Source organism: Arachis ipaensis, chromosome B07, assembly GCF_000816755.2.
Source record: "Arachis ipaensis cultivar K30076 chromosome B07, Araip1.1, whole genome shotgun sequence".
In the NCBI taxonomy this organism is placed as follows: Eukaryota; Viridiplantae; Streptophyta; class Magnoliopsida; order Fabales; family Fabaceae; genus Arachis; species Arachis ipaensis.
Window position 1 is genome coordinate 30293471 of NC_029791.2, and position 12358 is coordinate 30305828.

Below are 12358 nucleotides of genomic sequence, written 5' to 3' on the forward strand. Positions count from 1 at the left end.
AGACTTTGTTTTTGTTGATCTTGCTTGTTATCCACCCTTGATGACAAAAGGGGGAGTAATAGCATTAATACTTGAGTTTTGGCCTGCAACACTAAATAATTAGTAATATGCAATTTTAATTAATCAACACTAATTATTTATTTTGCCCAAAAATAATGTTTGTCATCACTAATTAAATTTATTAATTTCTTAACTCAACAATCTCCCCCTTGATGACAAACATATTTAAGCAATAACCAAAAAGGAAATGAATTTGAGTAATAGCATTAATACTTGAGTTTGCATGCTGAATATTCTTTGCTGCATTAGTACTTAATCTCACAAGCTAAATCAGTTTGCTGATGGTATTAGCTTGATGTTGGGCTGATTATGTGATGTTGCTTATCTGATATCCCTTAGCCAAGATAATTGTGTACAGCTCTCAAATTGTGTTATCTTTAAGTACAATGTAAAACAGGAATAAAGAAGAAAGCATAAATCCAGGAGGAGCTAATCTTGAAAAGGAAAGGGAGAGCAACACTAAAGCAAGAAACATCAAAGGGAAGTTTTCTAACTTTATCAAAAAAAAAAATTAATTCCTTTGATCATTGCTTGATTATGTTTGTCATCAAGGGGGAGATTGTTGAGTTAAGAAATTAATTAATAGAATTAATGATGACAAACATTTGATTAGTGGGCTAATCACCCAATCAGTTTTGATTATTTTTGATAAAGTGATGCAGGCCAAAAACAAGTGTTGCAGCAGCCCAACACCAAACAGAAGATATATGCTAATGGGCTGAATGGTAAGTAAAAATAAAGATAAGCCCAAGTCATTCATCTCAAGCAAAAATTCTTCAAAGAAGCAAGGCACCAACGGGTTACTTAATGGAAAACCAATCCAAGCCCGTATCCATCCCACAAAGCTTCTCTTGTAAGATTGAAGTATTCTCTCTTTCAAAGTACAACGTTCCTCTCCTCCCTGACTAAGTCAAATCAGCTTCAGAAAAGTAAGAAAGAGAAAGAGAGAGAGAGCTTCTTCACCAAGATAGTCACCAAAGAAGCAAGAAAGAGAAACTAAGCTTGAAAGGCAGAAGTCATCTCAACAAATCCAAACCAAATCAAGCTTAGGTTATAGGTAAATCTTTTCCTCTTACATGCAACTCGGTTACATCTCTTCTTCCCAACTCTCTGCTCTATCCGAAATGGGATACAAAGGAAAGAGGATTTCTGTTCTTCCCTGCTGTGTATCTACGGTCTTAAACAAGACTTGGGGACCAAGTTGGTTCTTAAGGGCTCAGATCAAGTTGACCATGAGAAGATCTCTATGGTTGCTACTTTATGGCTTTCGGTCAAGATGAAGAAGTCAAAATTAAAGTTTCTACTCTAAGGTTTAATGAGAAAAAGTGATTCTGTGGGTTGGTGAAGCTCAAGGCTCAAGGTGTTGACCTTGGAAGAAGAACCAAGCAACATGCAAGGAGATAAAAGAAGCTTGCTGCTCATTCAGAAGGCGAGGAGAGAAAACTAGAGTGTGAGAATAGTGTTCTGCAAAGAAGTTCCTCTACTTGGATAATGCTTTCTTTCAAAGAAGAATTCGGCCAATACTGAAGAACTGTATCTGAGGTTTGCGAATCTGGTTTTGCACATAGTAAAGAAGCTGCTGATGAAGTCAATCTCCTTCATGTTTTACAGATTGTAATGTACTTTTCTAAGTTTATCTTTCTGTAATTTCTTGCGAGAAAAGGCATTGTGAGAAAGTTCAAGTAAAAGCCATGAGTGGAAAAAGGCTGAGTGAAACACTTGAGAGAAAAGCCTAGAGTTAATTTTGGATTTCTTTAGGTATGTTTGTGTCTTGTATCTTGTACCTGTGAGGTATCCCTTTCTTAGTTGGGTTAGCACTAAGAGTGAATAGTTAGGTATTAGCATAGCCAATGTCAAGTTAGGTTAGAACTTGAGTGTGAAAGGATTGTGTCAATCCTGTGGAATTGGTGTATGTAATACTGTTAACTATAGTGAAATTCTTCCATTGTTGTGGAGGAGACTGGACGTAGGTTGCATAGCACAAGGCAACCGAACCAGGATACATGCTGGTGTTAGCTTTTCTCTTCTCTACTGTGTTCTGTTTTCTGATATTCATGAGATAAAAATAAATTGTCTCATAAATTTCCGCTGCTGAGTTCAAACAGAATCAGAATTGAAAGTTCACTTTAAAAAAGGGTCATAACAGCAATTTTAAAGGAAGGCATAGATTCAACCCCCCTTCTCTAAGCCTACCACAACCTTCAGTCCCGCTCCTTCGCTGACCTGTTTTTCCTTCTTTGCCACATGATATCCTATCTTAATTGTGTAACCCCCATCCCATTTGAAAGGCCATATTAGTCTGTCCTCGCTCCTCAGTAGACTTATGGGTGTTTGCAAAATTTTTTTGCTTATGTTCTCCGGGAATATTTCTGTTATTCTTCCTTGATTTCATCCTTCTCCCTCGATGATGAGCTCGTTTACTCTATTTACTAAGTGATTTCTGTTCAAAAGGATTTTACCCATGCCCATAACCCAGTTGTCTTCCTATATCTTTACTTTTGAGCCCTTTCCAATACTCCATCTCCCATTCCTTCTCAAGAAGTCCCTGCCTTGGATGAGACTTTTCCATGCCCATGATCCTCCACTCCCGGTGCCGGCTTCCCAAAAATCACTATCCTCAAAATATATTGCTTTTAGAATTTTTACCCATATTGCATTTGGATTTTCAATCACCCTTCATGCTTGCTTGGCTAGATAAGCTAAATTCTGACACTATAGGTCCCTAAAACCTAACCCGCCATCCCTCTTGCTTTTGCAAACCTTGCTCCAGCTTTTCCAGTGTATCCCCTTTACTCTCTCAGAGTTTGCCCACCAAAATCTTGCAACTTTTGATCCTATTCTTTGGCAGAAACTTTTGGGCAGCAAGACAATGCTCATAGCGTAACTGGGTATGGCTTGAATAACTGCTTTAATCAAAGTCTCCTTCCCTGCCTGGTTAAGTAGTCGCTCTTTCCATCCTTCAATTTTGTTGTCTATCCTTTCTTCTAGCTATGCCAACGCTTTGTTCTTCGATCTTCCCCAATATGCCGGTAGCCCAAGGTATTTCCCAGGATTTACCCAGGTTTGCATGCCCATTATCTCCTCTATATTGACCCTTGTCTGAATCGGTACCTGCTGTCCAAACACTATGCTCGATTTCTCTAAATTAATCTTTTGTCCCGATGCATCCGTGTATCTGTTCAGAATTAAGATGCTTTGATATAGTTCCTCTTTTTTAGCTTCCGCAAAAAGAATACAATCGTCAGCAAACATAAGGTGAGTGATAATTGGTGCTGTTGGAGCAAGCTTAACGCCTGAAATACGTCGTTCCCTTTGTGCTTCCTCCATAAGTGCTGTGAAGACCTCTGCTGCTATAATGAACATATTTGGTGATAAAGGATCACCTTGTCTCAGACCTCTTTGAGGTTTTACCCTCTTAGACAGCTTACCATTTATTTTAAATTTATAGCTTGCGCTTTTGATACATTCCTTTACTAACTGTATCCAGCTCTGCTTAAAACCAAAAGAAAGTAAAACATTTTTTGTTTAAATTGTGGAAGGCCTCCTGAATAATGACAATGTTGACTTGTATGAGTTTTCCTCCCACGAAAGCGCTTTGGGTAGGGAAAATTAATTTATCAAGAAACTTTTTTAACCTAAGGACAATGATCTTCGTCACGATCTTGTAAATGTAATTACAGCAGCTGATGGGTCTTAATTAGCTGAGGTATTCTGGTTGTTTAACTTTGGGAATTAGGACCACTGTAGTCTCTCCCATGTCCTCTGGCATTCTCCTGCTAGCAAAGATATCCTTAATAACATCACAGACCTCTCTACTGATGATATCCCAGTGTTTTTGAAAGAATACACTGCTAAGACCATCTGGACTGGGTGCTTTTAGGCTTCCTATACTGAAGGCTGCATCCCTTATCTCCTTATCTAACACTTCCTTTAGGAGCTCCCTGTTCATTTCAACAGTGACCTTTTTCGGGATAATCTGGGTGCATTCCTCTACTCTGCTCTTTGTGGTTGTGGCAAAAAGATCAGTGAAGTGTCTTTCCACTAATTTCATGATGTCCTTGCTCCCTGTAATCCAATTTTCCTCTGCGTCCTTCAATCTCTCGATCTTATTCAAGTCTCTTCTTTGAATTGTCGTTGCATGGAAGAAGGAGGTGTTTTTGTCCCCAAACTTTAGCCATTTTAATCTTGCTCTCTGGCCCCAGTACTTTTCTTCTTTCTTCCATAGTTGTGATATTTCAACCTTCAGATCCTTGATCCTTTCTTGCTGCTGTTCTGAAAACTCCTGATTTTGCAGTTTTGTGATTTCATCCTTAAGTTGGTTGATTTTCTTGTTAGCTCTGGTGAAAGTTCTTTTACTCCACTGCTCCAATTCATTCTTGCAACTCTTGAATTTTCCTTGTAGTTTTTTCCAGTTATTCCTTTTATTTTCATTCTTTTACATCCTTGCTTGATTATCTTCTCACAATCTTCGTGATCTTCCCAATATGCTTCATACTTAAAGTTTCATTCGAATTTTTCTTTCGGTTCCAGCCTTAAAACCAGAGGGCAATGATCAGATTCTATCGCCGGGAGGGTTGTGAGGGTTGCATTCTGATATAACTTCCTCCATTCCCAGTTAACAAGGACCCTGTCTAGCCTTCCTCTTGTAACGAAGCCATTCCTAGGATTGCTAAACCATGTGAATTTTCCTCCATGTCCATCAATCTGTTGCTGTTCACAAAATTCCTAAATTCTTCCACCTGCTCTCTTGGTTTTGGGTGTAAGCCCAATTTTTCTTCTTGATTCAAAATATTATTAAAATCCCCAATGAACAGCTGTGGTTCATTTTGATTTTGATTTTGAGCTACTAAATCCCTCCATTGCTTCCTTCTCTGCCTAAAGTTGGGGTCTCCATACACAAAACAACAATCTCATTTATTTCCTTTCCTATCTGTAATATAAGTTTTAATAACATTATGACACCAAGAGTAAATATCAAGATTCATATTTCTATTCCATAAAAGACTTAGACCTCCGAACAAGCCCCGGAGTTCTACACAAAAAGATTTATCAAAACGGAGTTCTCTCTTTAACTTTCTGATTTTGCTTTCCTTAGCTCTTGTTTTCATAAGGAAAATAATGGCCGGCTTGATCTTTTTGCAAAGATCTTTTAATTCGGAAACTGTCGTGGTTGCCGCCACACCCCGACAGTTCCAACTTACTATACTCATGGCTAGGGTTGAGACATGTATAGGCCCGCCTCCTCAGCCTCTGTACTACTGAGAACAGTTTGCATTTCCCCTACAACTATGTCTCTCTCTGTTAACTCATCCTTCCTGGTCCTTTTGGTATTGGTGCTGTCTTGAAGCGATTCTTCTTCTTCTTCTTCTCCTGCAGCTTTAATCATCAGAGTGTCATGTTCCGCCCTCTTCCTCTTGATGTTCAACTTGCTCATGATCTCCATTGTGAGCCTCTTTTCCCACTCAGCATGCAGAGCTTGTGTCTCCTTCTTCCCACTTTTATCTTCCTCCTCTTCCTCGGCTAGCTCCACAAAATATGTGCCTCCTCCAGCTGCCCTCTGTATAATTAAATTCTTCTCTTTTGCCATGCCATCCTTCTCTTCTTCCATTCTTCTGATCTCCCAAATATCCCTGCTGTCCTCATTAGATTTTAAAGCCTTGCCTTTGTTTTGTTGTTCCGTTCCTGCTGCTGCATTTGTTGTGTTTTTAGCACCAAAGCTGGCCTTCAGAATCTCCCTTATTGTCTTTGGGCCCAATTCATCCTCCGTATTGTTATGCTGCCATCTATATCCTTCCTCTTTCCTGCTCTTTTTTGTGTTTTGTTGGTCCACTTTCATAAGGCTTGTATGGTCCAAATTGTTTGGGTTTCCTCGTTCTTGGTTAATGCTTTTCTGTTCTCCCTGTTGTTTTCCGGTCCAGTACCCAGCTTCTATTCCTTCTTTTATTGGGCCTGGCCCATTAGTATTCCTTCCTCTTTTGGTCCTGATCTCATTTAAGTCTGTCATAATTTTTTCTAGTATCTTCTCGGCTCTTCTATTGTAATTCCTTTGATTTTCTGCCATCCTCAGCTGATTACGAGGGATTTCTCCTACCTGCTCTGCAGTTCTGAGATACATTTACCCTAACGGCTCCTAATTTTCTGATGTTCCTTTCTTTCCTTTTTCCTTCCTTCCCTCTTCTAGACTTCTACCTACTCCGTTGGCTGCAGATTCCTGTAATTCCTGGATGTCACGTGCTTCCGTCTCTTCGTCCCCTTCTTGTGATTTGCTCTGCTTCCATCTTCTTCCCTCTCCCCTATTCAGAGATTTGGCTTGGCCTACCCCTAGCTTGTGATTTGGCTTGGTCTGGATTCCACGCCGCCATGGCCATCTCCTTATTGCATTCTTTTTTGCTGTGTCCTATAACCCCACAGTTCATGCAGTAACAATCTTGAAGGCGCTCATATTTAAAATGAACCTAGATATTGGGGAGGTTTTCCCTAGCCATATAAAAACCTGTGACTAAAGGCTTGAGAATATCCACGGCTACCCTTACCCTTACGGCTACCCTTACCCTTAGAAAAGTTTTCATGAGTACATGGTTCCTCATCGGATCCTCCACATCAATAACAATCTCCATCATGTCTCCAAACTGTTTCACTATTCATGTTCTCCAAGGGTAGCCCATGTATCTGAACCCAAAACTCCATATATTGATGGCTGACCTCCGATATTGATTCATGCTGTGACCATAATTGGAGATTTAGGAGATGACCTTTTATACTCCATGGCCCCCCTTTCAATATCTGTAGAGCTTTTCACATATCCTTGAAATTTATCAGAACTTTGTTACGTCCCACTTCAGAGATGGAAACTCCTTCTGGATTTTTCCAGATTTCCATAATGGCGTTTTTGCTTCTTCTAAATGGGACCTCCTTGCTTGATATGATTTGTCCTACTAAATTGATTTTGTCAACTTTACGTTCCTTTTGGCTGTTTAGTTTGATAGTGATTGTTTTTCCTTCTATTGGCTCCCTTTCGAAGTTTGGCATGTTTTGTGACATATTGTGTATCTTCTTATTGATGCAGTGCTGCTGGTGAAATATGTGGTTGTTGGTTTATTGACTAGCGTGGTAAACTAGTTTGAAAAGAGGAGTGAATGTGTGATCACAGGCATTGGGTTGTGAGGTGGAGGTGATGGAAGGTTAAGATTTGTATGGTATTTAATGTAACTGTTTATGTTTTGGTTGAAATTGAAATTGAAGCAACTCCCTAATTGGAGTAACCCTGTAGTGGTACTCTCCTGTAGAGAGGAAAGGTGCTCTCCTGTTGAGAGAATCTCCATTTAGGATCCTTGATGCATGCTTAACAACATCAACAATCTTCCAATCAAAATAGTGTAGAAGAGAGGCCAAGATGAAATGCACTGTTCTATGAGCAAGTGGAAGTGCTGGACACATTCTTCTTCCAGCCCCAAATGGAATGAGCCCAATATCAAAACTCTTAACATCCATTTTGGACTCTAAGAACCTTTCTGACACAAAGGAATTTGGGTCACTCCAAGTGCTAGAATTTCGTCCAATGGCCCATAAGTTAATTAGAACTTGTGTGTCCTTGGGAACTTTGAAGCCACATATTTCTACCATAGACTTTGATTTGTGTTGTAAAACTAAAAAGGGAACTGGTGGCTGCAACCGAAATGTTTCCTTCACAATTGCATTTATGTAATGAAATTCAGAGATATTTGATTCATGTGGCTTGCCATCTTTGCCAAGGACTTGTAGGAGCTCCTCTTTGACTCTAGCCATCTTTTTAGGGTTGTGCACCAATTCTGTCATTGCCCATTCTATTGTGCTTGTTGTTGTTTCTATCTCAGCAACAAATAAATCCTGGTACATCAATACAACAAATTATATATTATGTGCATTCATAGATGTATATAAATATATAATTTTCTCTTTATTTTTTTTGTTAATAATTGTCCTAAATTTGCATTCAATAACTTAATTAAAATTTGTCTGAAAAACTAAGAATAAGAATTCATTCAAAAATTGAATTCTTTTCCATTTTAAAGCAAACAAAAGTTAATAATTTCAATTTCAATTAGAATAATTCTCATATTTATTCTATTTATAAATTAGACCAACTTGGTCTAATTTTCAATTCCAGTCTCATGGTTATAATTTTAAAAATTGAAAAATTTTAAATATCCTTACAAAAGTATTCAATCTTTTTTGTAGTTAAGGACAAATTAGTAAAATCAAAATAAAAAAATTCAATTCTATTAAAATTATGTATCATTCTAAATTATGGATTTGAATTAAAAATAGAATTGAATTCTTTTTTTAATAGAATTATAATTCTTTTCTCTAAAAAAAACTTTTCAAACACACTCCAAACATTTCAAAAGGAAAAGAATTTTGTGTAAAAATACTCACCACAAATAAATGTAGTAAATAATGACAACTTAATTCTGTCAAACTATTTTCCTTGACGATATTAATAAAAGAATCCAATACATCATCGTATACTTTAAAATTCTTATTTGATGAAGTTTTTAGTAGCATTCTTTTATCGAAAATATCACCAAAAACTTTCAACAACTTCTGAGTATCGTCATCTCCCCTCTTTCGGATGCCTTGTGGATCAAGAAATTGAAGAAGTGGAAAAAGATCCGCCATATTTGCCTTCCCAGCATCTATCATTATGGACTCTATGTCACGGTTTTAGTTTTCACCTATGCCTTTTTTCAGAAATAAAATAAAAAAAAATATATTTCCCCAACACGATTTTTGAACTTTAATTCTTCAAATACGATTTTTTTTTTTGTATTTGGGCAAGTTACCTCTGGCAAACTTCACTTCAAATATATCATATTGAGTTTGAAAAGTTAACAATGGTAACAATTATCATCGTCTCTAGAGTACATGAGAGTACACAAAAGTATACAAGAATAAGTCGTATTTTATTTTTGGGAAATAGTTATTTTTTAAATTTATAATTAAAAAAATTATTGTTAAATATGGCTTATTCTAGTGTACCTGTGTATCTTTTAAGACGATAATGGGTGTCATCGTTAAATATGACTTGTTTTTTTAAATTTATAATTAAAAAATATCTTTGAAGAAGCCATCTATGTTGTCTTTGTATTTTTGTGTATTCCTATATACTGTTTGAAGATCTATATACTATTTTGGAGACGATGATATGGATTAAAAAATGTGCACATGCTATCTGATCTCAAGTCTCAATAACAATACTCTTAGTGGCTCTGTCCTTTCATCTTCTCAGCACTTTGCAAGTGATATCTTAACTTGCACATCAAACTACCTCTTCCCCACTATGTTCCTACAATCCTACCACCATTTTATAGTCTGATTTACTTTGGATGCAACATCTGACCCATTGACGAGATAATTGATAGTTTCAGATCTAATAAGCTAAAATTATATGCGAAACTACCGATATAATCTTAAACTGTTAATTTTCTTATCAACCGTTCAGATGCAACACTGAACCTGAATAGGTCCAAATCCTTAGAGGGCAGTCCGGTGTACAAATGTCCTGTTAATGCAAAGTCCGAGAAAGGACTGCACTAAAGGGTGTAATGTAAATAGCTTAACCTGATAATTGCATTGGTAGTTAATTCTAGGCTTGAATCCTTGATCTTAAAGTCACACAGAGACAATTCAACCGTTGCTCCAAGGCTCCCCTTCCATAGATCCAAACCCTATATTTTGCTAAAATTTCATTATTAATAAAGCTAGAAGAGCATACACACCTAGAACTGTTACTGAAGAGATACAAAAGCATCCCTCTAGAAATTAGGAGACTGCTATAGCAATATTAATACACACCATCTACTATGATCAGATTAGACCTGAATGTAAGAGAAACATAATTCTAAAAAAGAATGTAAATAAAACCAGATCAAGGGGCCAAGGCAAGTACTATAAAGGTCATTCACACTTGTATACATTCCTACACGTCACCGTTACCTTGCTGAGCCTTTGACTCGTAAAAGAGCCTCACAGTAGAATAAATGGTAGCTGGTTCAGCCATTGCACCATTGCCATAATCACCACAAGCTAACCTCTTTGTAACCGGGGGGATGAGAGATATACCGAGCTCGTCAATGGCAATGAGATGTCGTTCCGTGAAAGGATTGTTCCACATGAAAGTGTTCATGGCTGGTGCAACAAAGAATGGCTTACTGTAGTCCCATGCTCGAACAATACATGTCAGTAGATTGTCACACAACCCTCCGGCAATCTAGAACAGCACATATGATCGCGAAATAAGAAAAATAATAAAGCAATGATTGCCGATTGCTTATGCTGAAATAGAAATATATTTGTAAACTAATAAGATGCATAGTAAAACAAAAGATCATGGTTACAGTCGGAGACTATCCCGGGACAGAATATGAAGACTTTGAAAGCCACTAACTTGTTTGCAAAGAGATCGACACAAAGATAGGTGAAATGTTTCTGTCCCAGAACATGGTTTCTCTGTCTTTTCTATCCATCTAATATAGAGACAATGTGTACAGATTTTCTCCATGTATACTGTCCCAGTGCCTCTATGCTGAGACAGTTACCAAACGAGGCCCATGTGATGCATCGGAACACAGATAATATTGTGTAAACTTGCTAGAAATGTAATTTAAAGTCAAAGAGAAACTAGCTTTAAATTCCACATACGATAAAATATATTTTGGGTTTAGGGAGAAAATGTGCCAACATGTATAAATCTAATTACCTTGCCAAGAGTGTTTGCTGATAATGGAGCGATGACCATGATATCAGCCCATTTGCGAAGCTCAATGTGAAGCACACTATCTCCTAGTTTCGTCCAACTTGACCATTCATTCTCGTCGGTATATAAAATTATATCCTTAGGAATTGCTTCTCTGTCAATAAAATGCAGTGACGCACTCGTTGCAACTGCTCTTACTTCTGCCCACTCAGAAAAACAATGACAGAGATTTGCAAATTTGACAGCAGCCACACTCCCACTAGCGGCGAGTAGAATCCGAGGCTTCCTTGATCCATTATCTACCGACATATTATCTCCTACTGAACTTACAGCTTCTGAGCGCGCCATCATCCAGAGATTTCAACAACGATCTTGAATATCCATGATATAAACAAGATTTTTCATCTTTACTCATTAAAAACCTCCAGATTGTAAACTAGAAAATTTCTGTTCATGCCACATCAATGCAAAAAAGGAGAAATTTCCTTTGTTGTTCAAAAACGCCACAATAATACATCTAATTCATATAGCATATATGTGACTATGGCCCTGAATTGTTAACATATAATCATATATCTCCAAATCCATATAAATGCAACAAATCAGTGAACCCGTGATAACAATTTTCATTGAGAATAAGGAAAAAGAAAGAAGCAGTACACGAATTCAAACCAGATTTGAGACAACATTGTATAGAAACCGGAAAGGGGTTAACTTGAACATATTGTCAAACACGTAGTGGGAATAAAAAAAACCCATGATTTCTATTTTCAGGAAACGCGGAAACCCCAACAAAAGATCCAATTTTTACTCTCTAAAATTTTTAAAAGAGTAACAGAATGCATGAGTATCAGACCCTAAAAGGAAAACGAGGAATAGGAAGTGGCACCAACCTGTGAAATCTTGTCACAGACACAAAATCCTAAGTACTCAGCTTGAACCTCAGACCGAAACCTCGAGCTCTTGCCTCATGCGCGTGTTTTGTGCTGTTGAGAAGAGACAATTTGAGACAACATATGAACATAGAACAAACATAGTAAAAGTCGAAAACACGGGGTGTGTTTGGTAAACACGATGGGGGAGGAGAGAAGCCCGTTTGAGTTTTTTTAAAGTTTTATTTTGATGTGTGGCAATTTTTATTTTTCTAAAAGCAGAATTGATTCTGTCTTTGAACCACGTTTAGGAGAAGCTAAAATTTGTAGTTTTTACATTTTACGTTTTTGGTTGTTGATTATTATTAGAAAATTAGGTAAAAAAAATTTTTTTTTTTTTTACCAACCCTACCCTTCATTTTCTTCTATAAGAATGATACCAGTAACTATTATCTTTACAATCGTTTTTTGTAGTTCTTTTTACTTCTTCATAGTTTTTTCGTTCCAATTTTTTTCATCAAAATCGTTCAGATTTATTTCAATTACTAGAAAATTGAATATTTTAATTTTTTATTATTTTTAATACTCATTTTCATATTTTAATTTTTATATTTTTTTATTGTATTTTTTATTTATATTTTTTTATTATATTTTTATTTATATGATAAATATTTTTATATTATTGGTGTAA

At 36.9% G+C, this 12358-nt stretch overlaps 2 protein-coding genes across 3 annotated transcripts; both read right to left on the reverse strand.

The window, feature by feature from the left end:
* On the reverse strand, positions 6191–8742 carry LOC110265025 (geraniol 8-hydroxylase-like). The gene is made up of 3 exons (XM_021107759.1): positions 8557–8742; positions 7324–7926; positions 6191–6457 (listed from the first exon to the last, which is right to left on the reverse strand). Exons 1-3 carry the CDS (start codon positions 8740–8742, stop codon positions 6191–6193), a joined length of 1056 nt encoding a protein of 351 aa, XP_020963418.1.
* LOC107609458 (probable phosphopantothenoylcysteine decarboxylase) lies at positions 9756–11888 on the reverse strand. Of its 2 annotated transcripts, none has more exons than XM_016311448.2 (3): positions 11689–11888; positions 10799–11166; positions 9756–10309 (listed from the first exon to the last, which is right to left on the reverse strand). In XM_016311448.2, exons 2-3 carry the CDS (start codon positions 11144–11146, stop codon positions 10019–10021), a joined length of 639 nt encoding a protein of 212 aa, XP_016166934.1. In that variant the 5' UTR covers positions 11147–11166; positions 11689–11888; the 3' UTR covers positions 9756–10018. The 2 variants fall into 2 exon arrangements, with proteins under 2 accessions (XP_016166934.1, XP_016166933.1); XM_016311447.2 differs by having other exon boundaries at positions 10799–11242; positions 11689–11848.

Coding starts and splice junctions, on each gene's coding strand:
- LOC110265025 (XM_021107759.1), bottom strand. CDS start 8,742: ATGATAGATGCTGGGAAGGCAAATATGGCGGATCTTTTTCCACTTCTT. Junction 7,927..8,556: donor ATTTTAAAGTATACGATGAT/GTATTGGATTCT, acceptor TTGATGTACCAG/GATTTATTTGTTGCTGAGAT. Junction 6,458..7,323: donor CAGGAGAGTACCACTACAGG/GTTACTCCAATT, acceptor GTGGGGTTATAG/GACACAGCAAAAAAGAATGC.
- LOC107609458 (XM_016311448.2), bottom strand. CDS start 11,146: ATGATGGCGCGCTCAGAAGCTGTAAGTTCAGTAGGAGATAATATGTCG. Junction 10,310..10,798: donor CAGCAAACACTCTTGGCAAG/GTAATTAGATTT, acceptor GTGCTGTTCTAG/ATTGCCGGAGGGTTGTGTGA.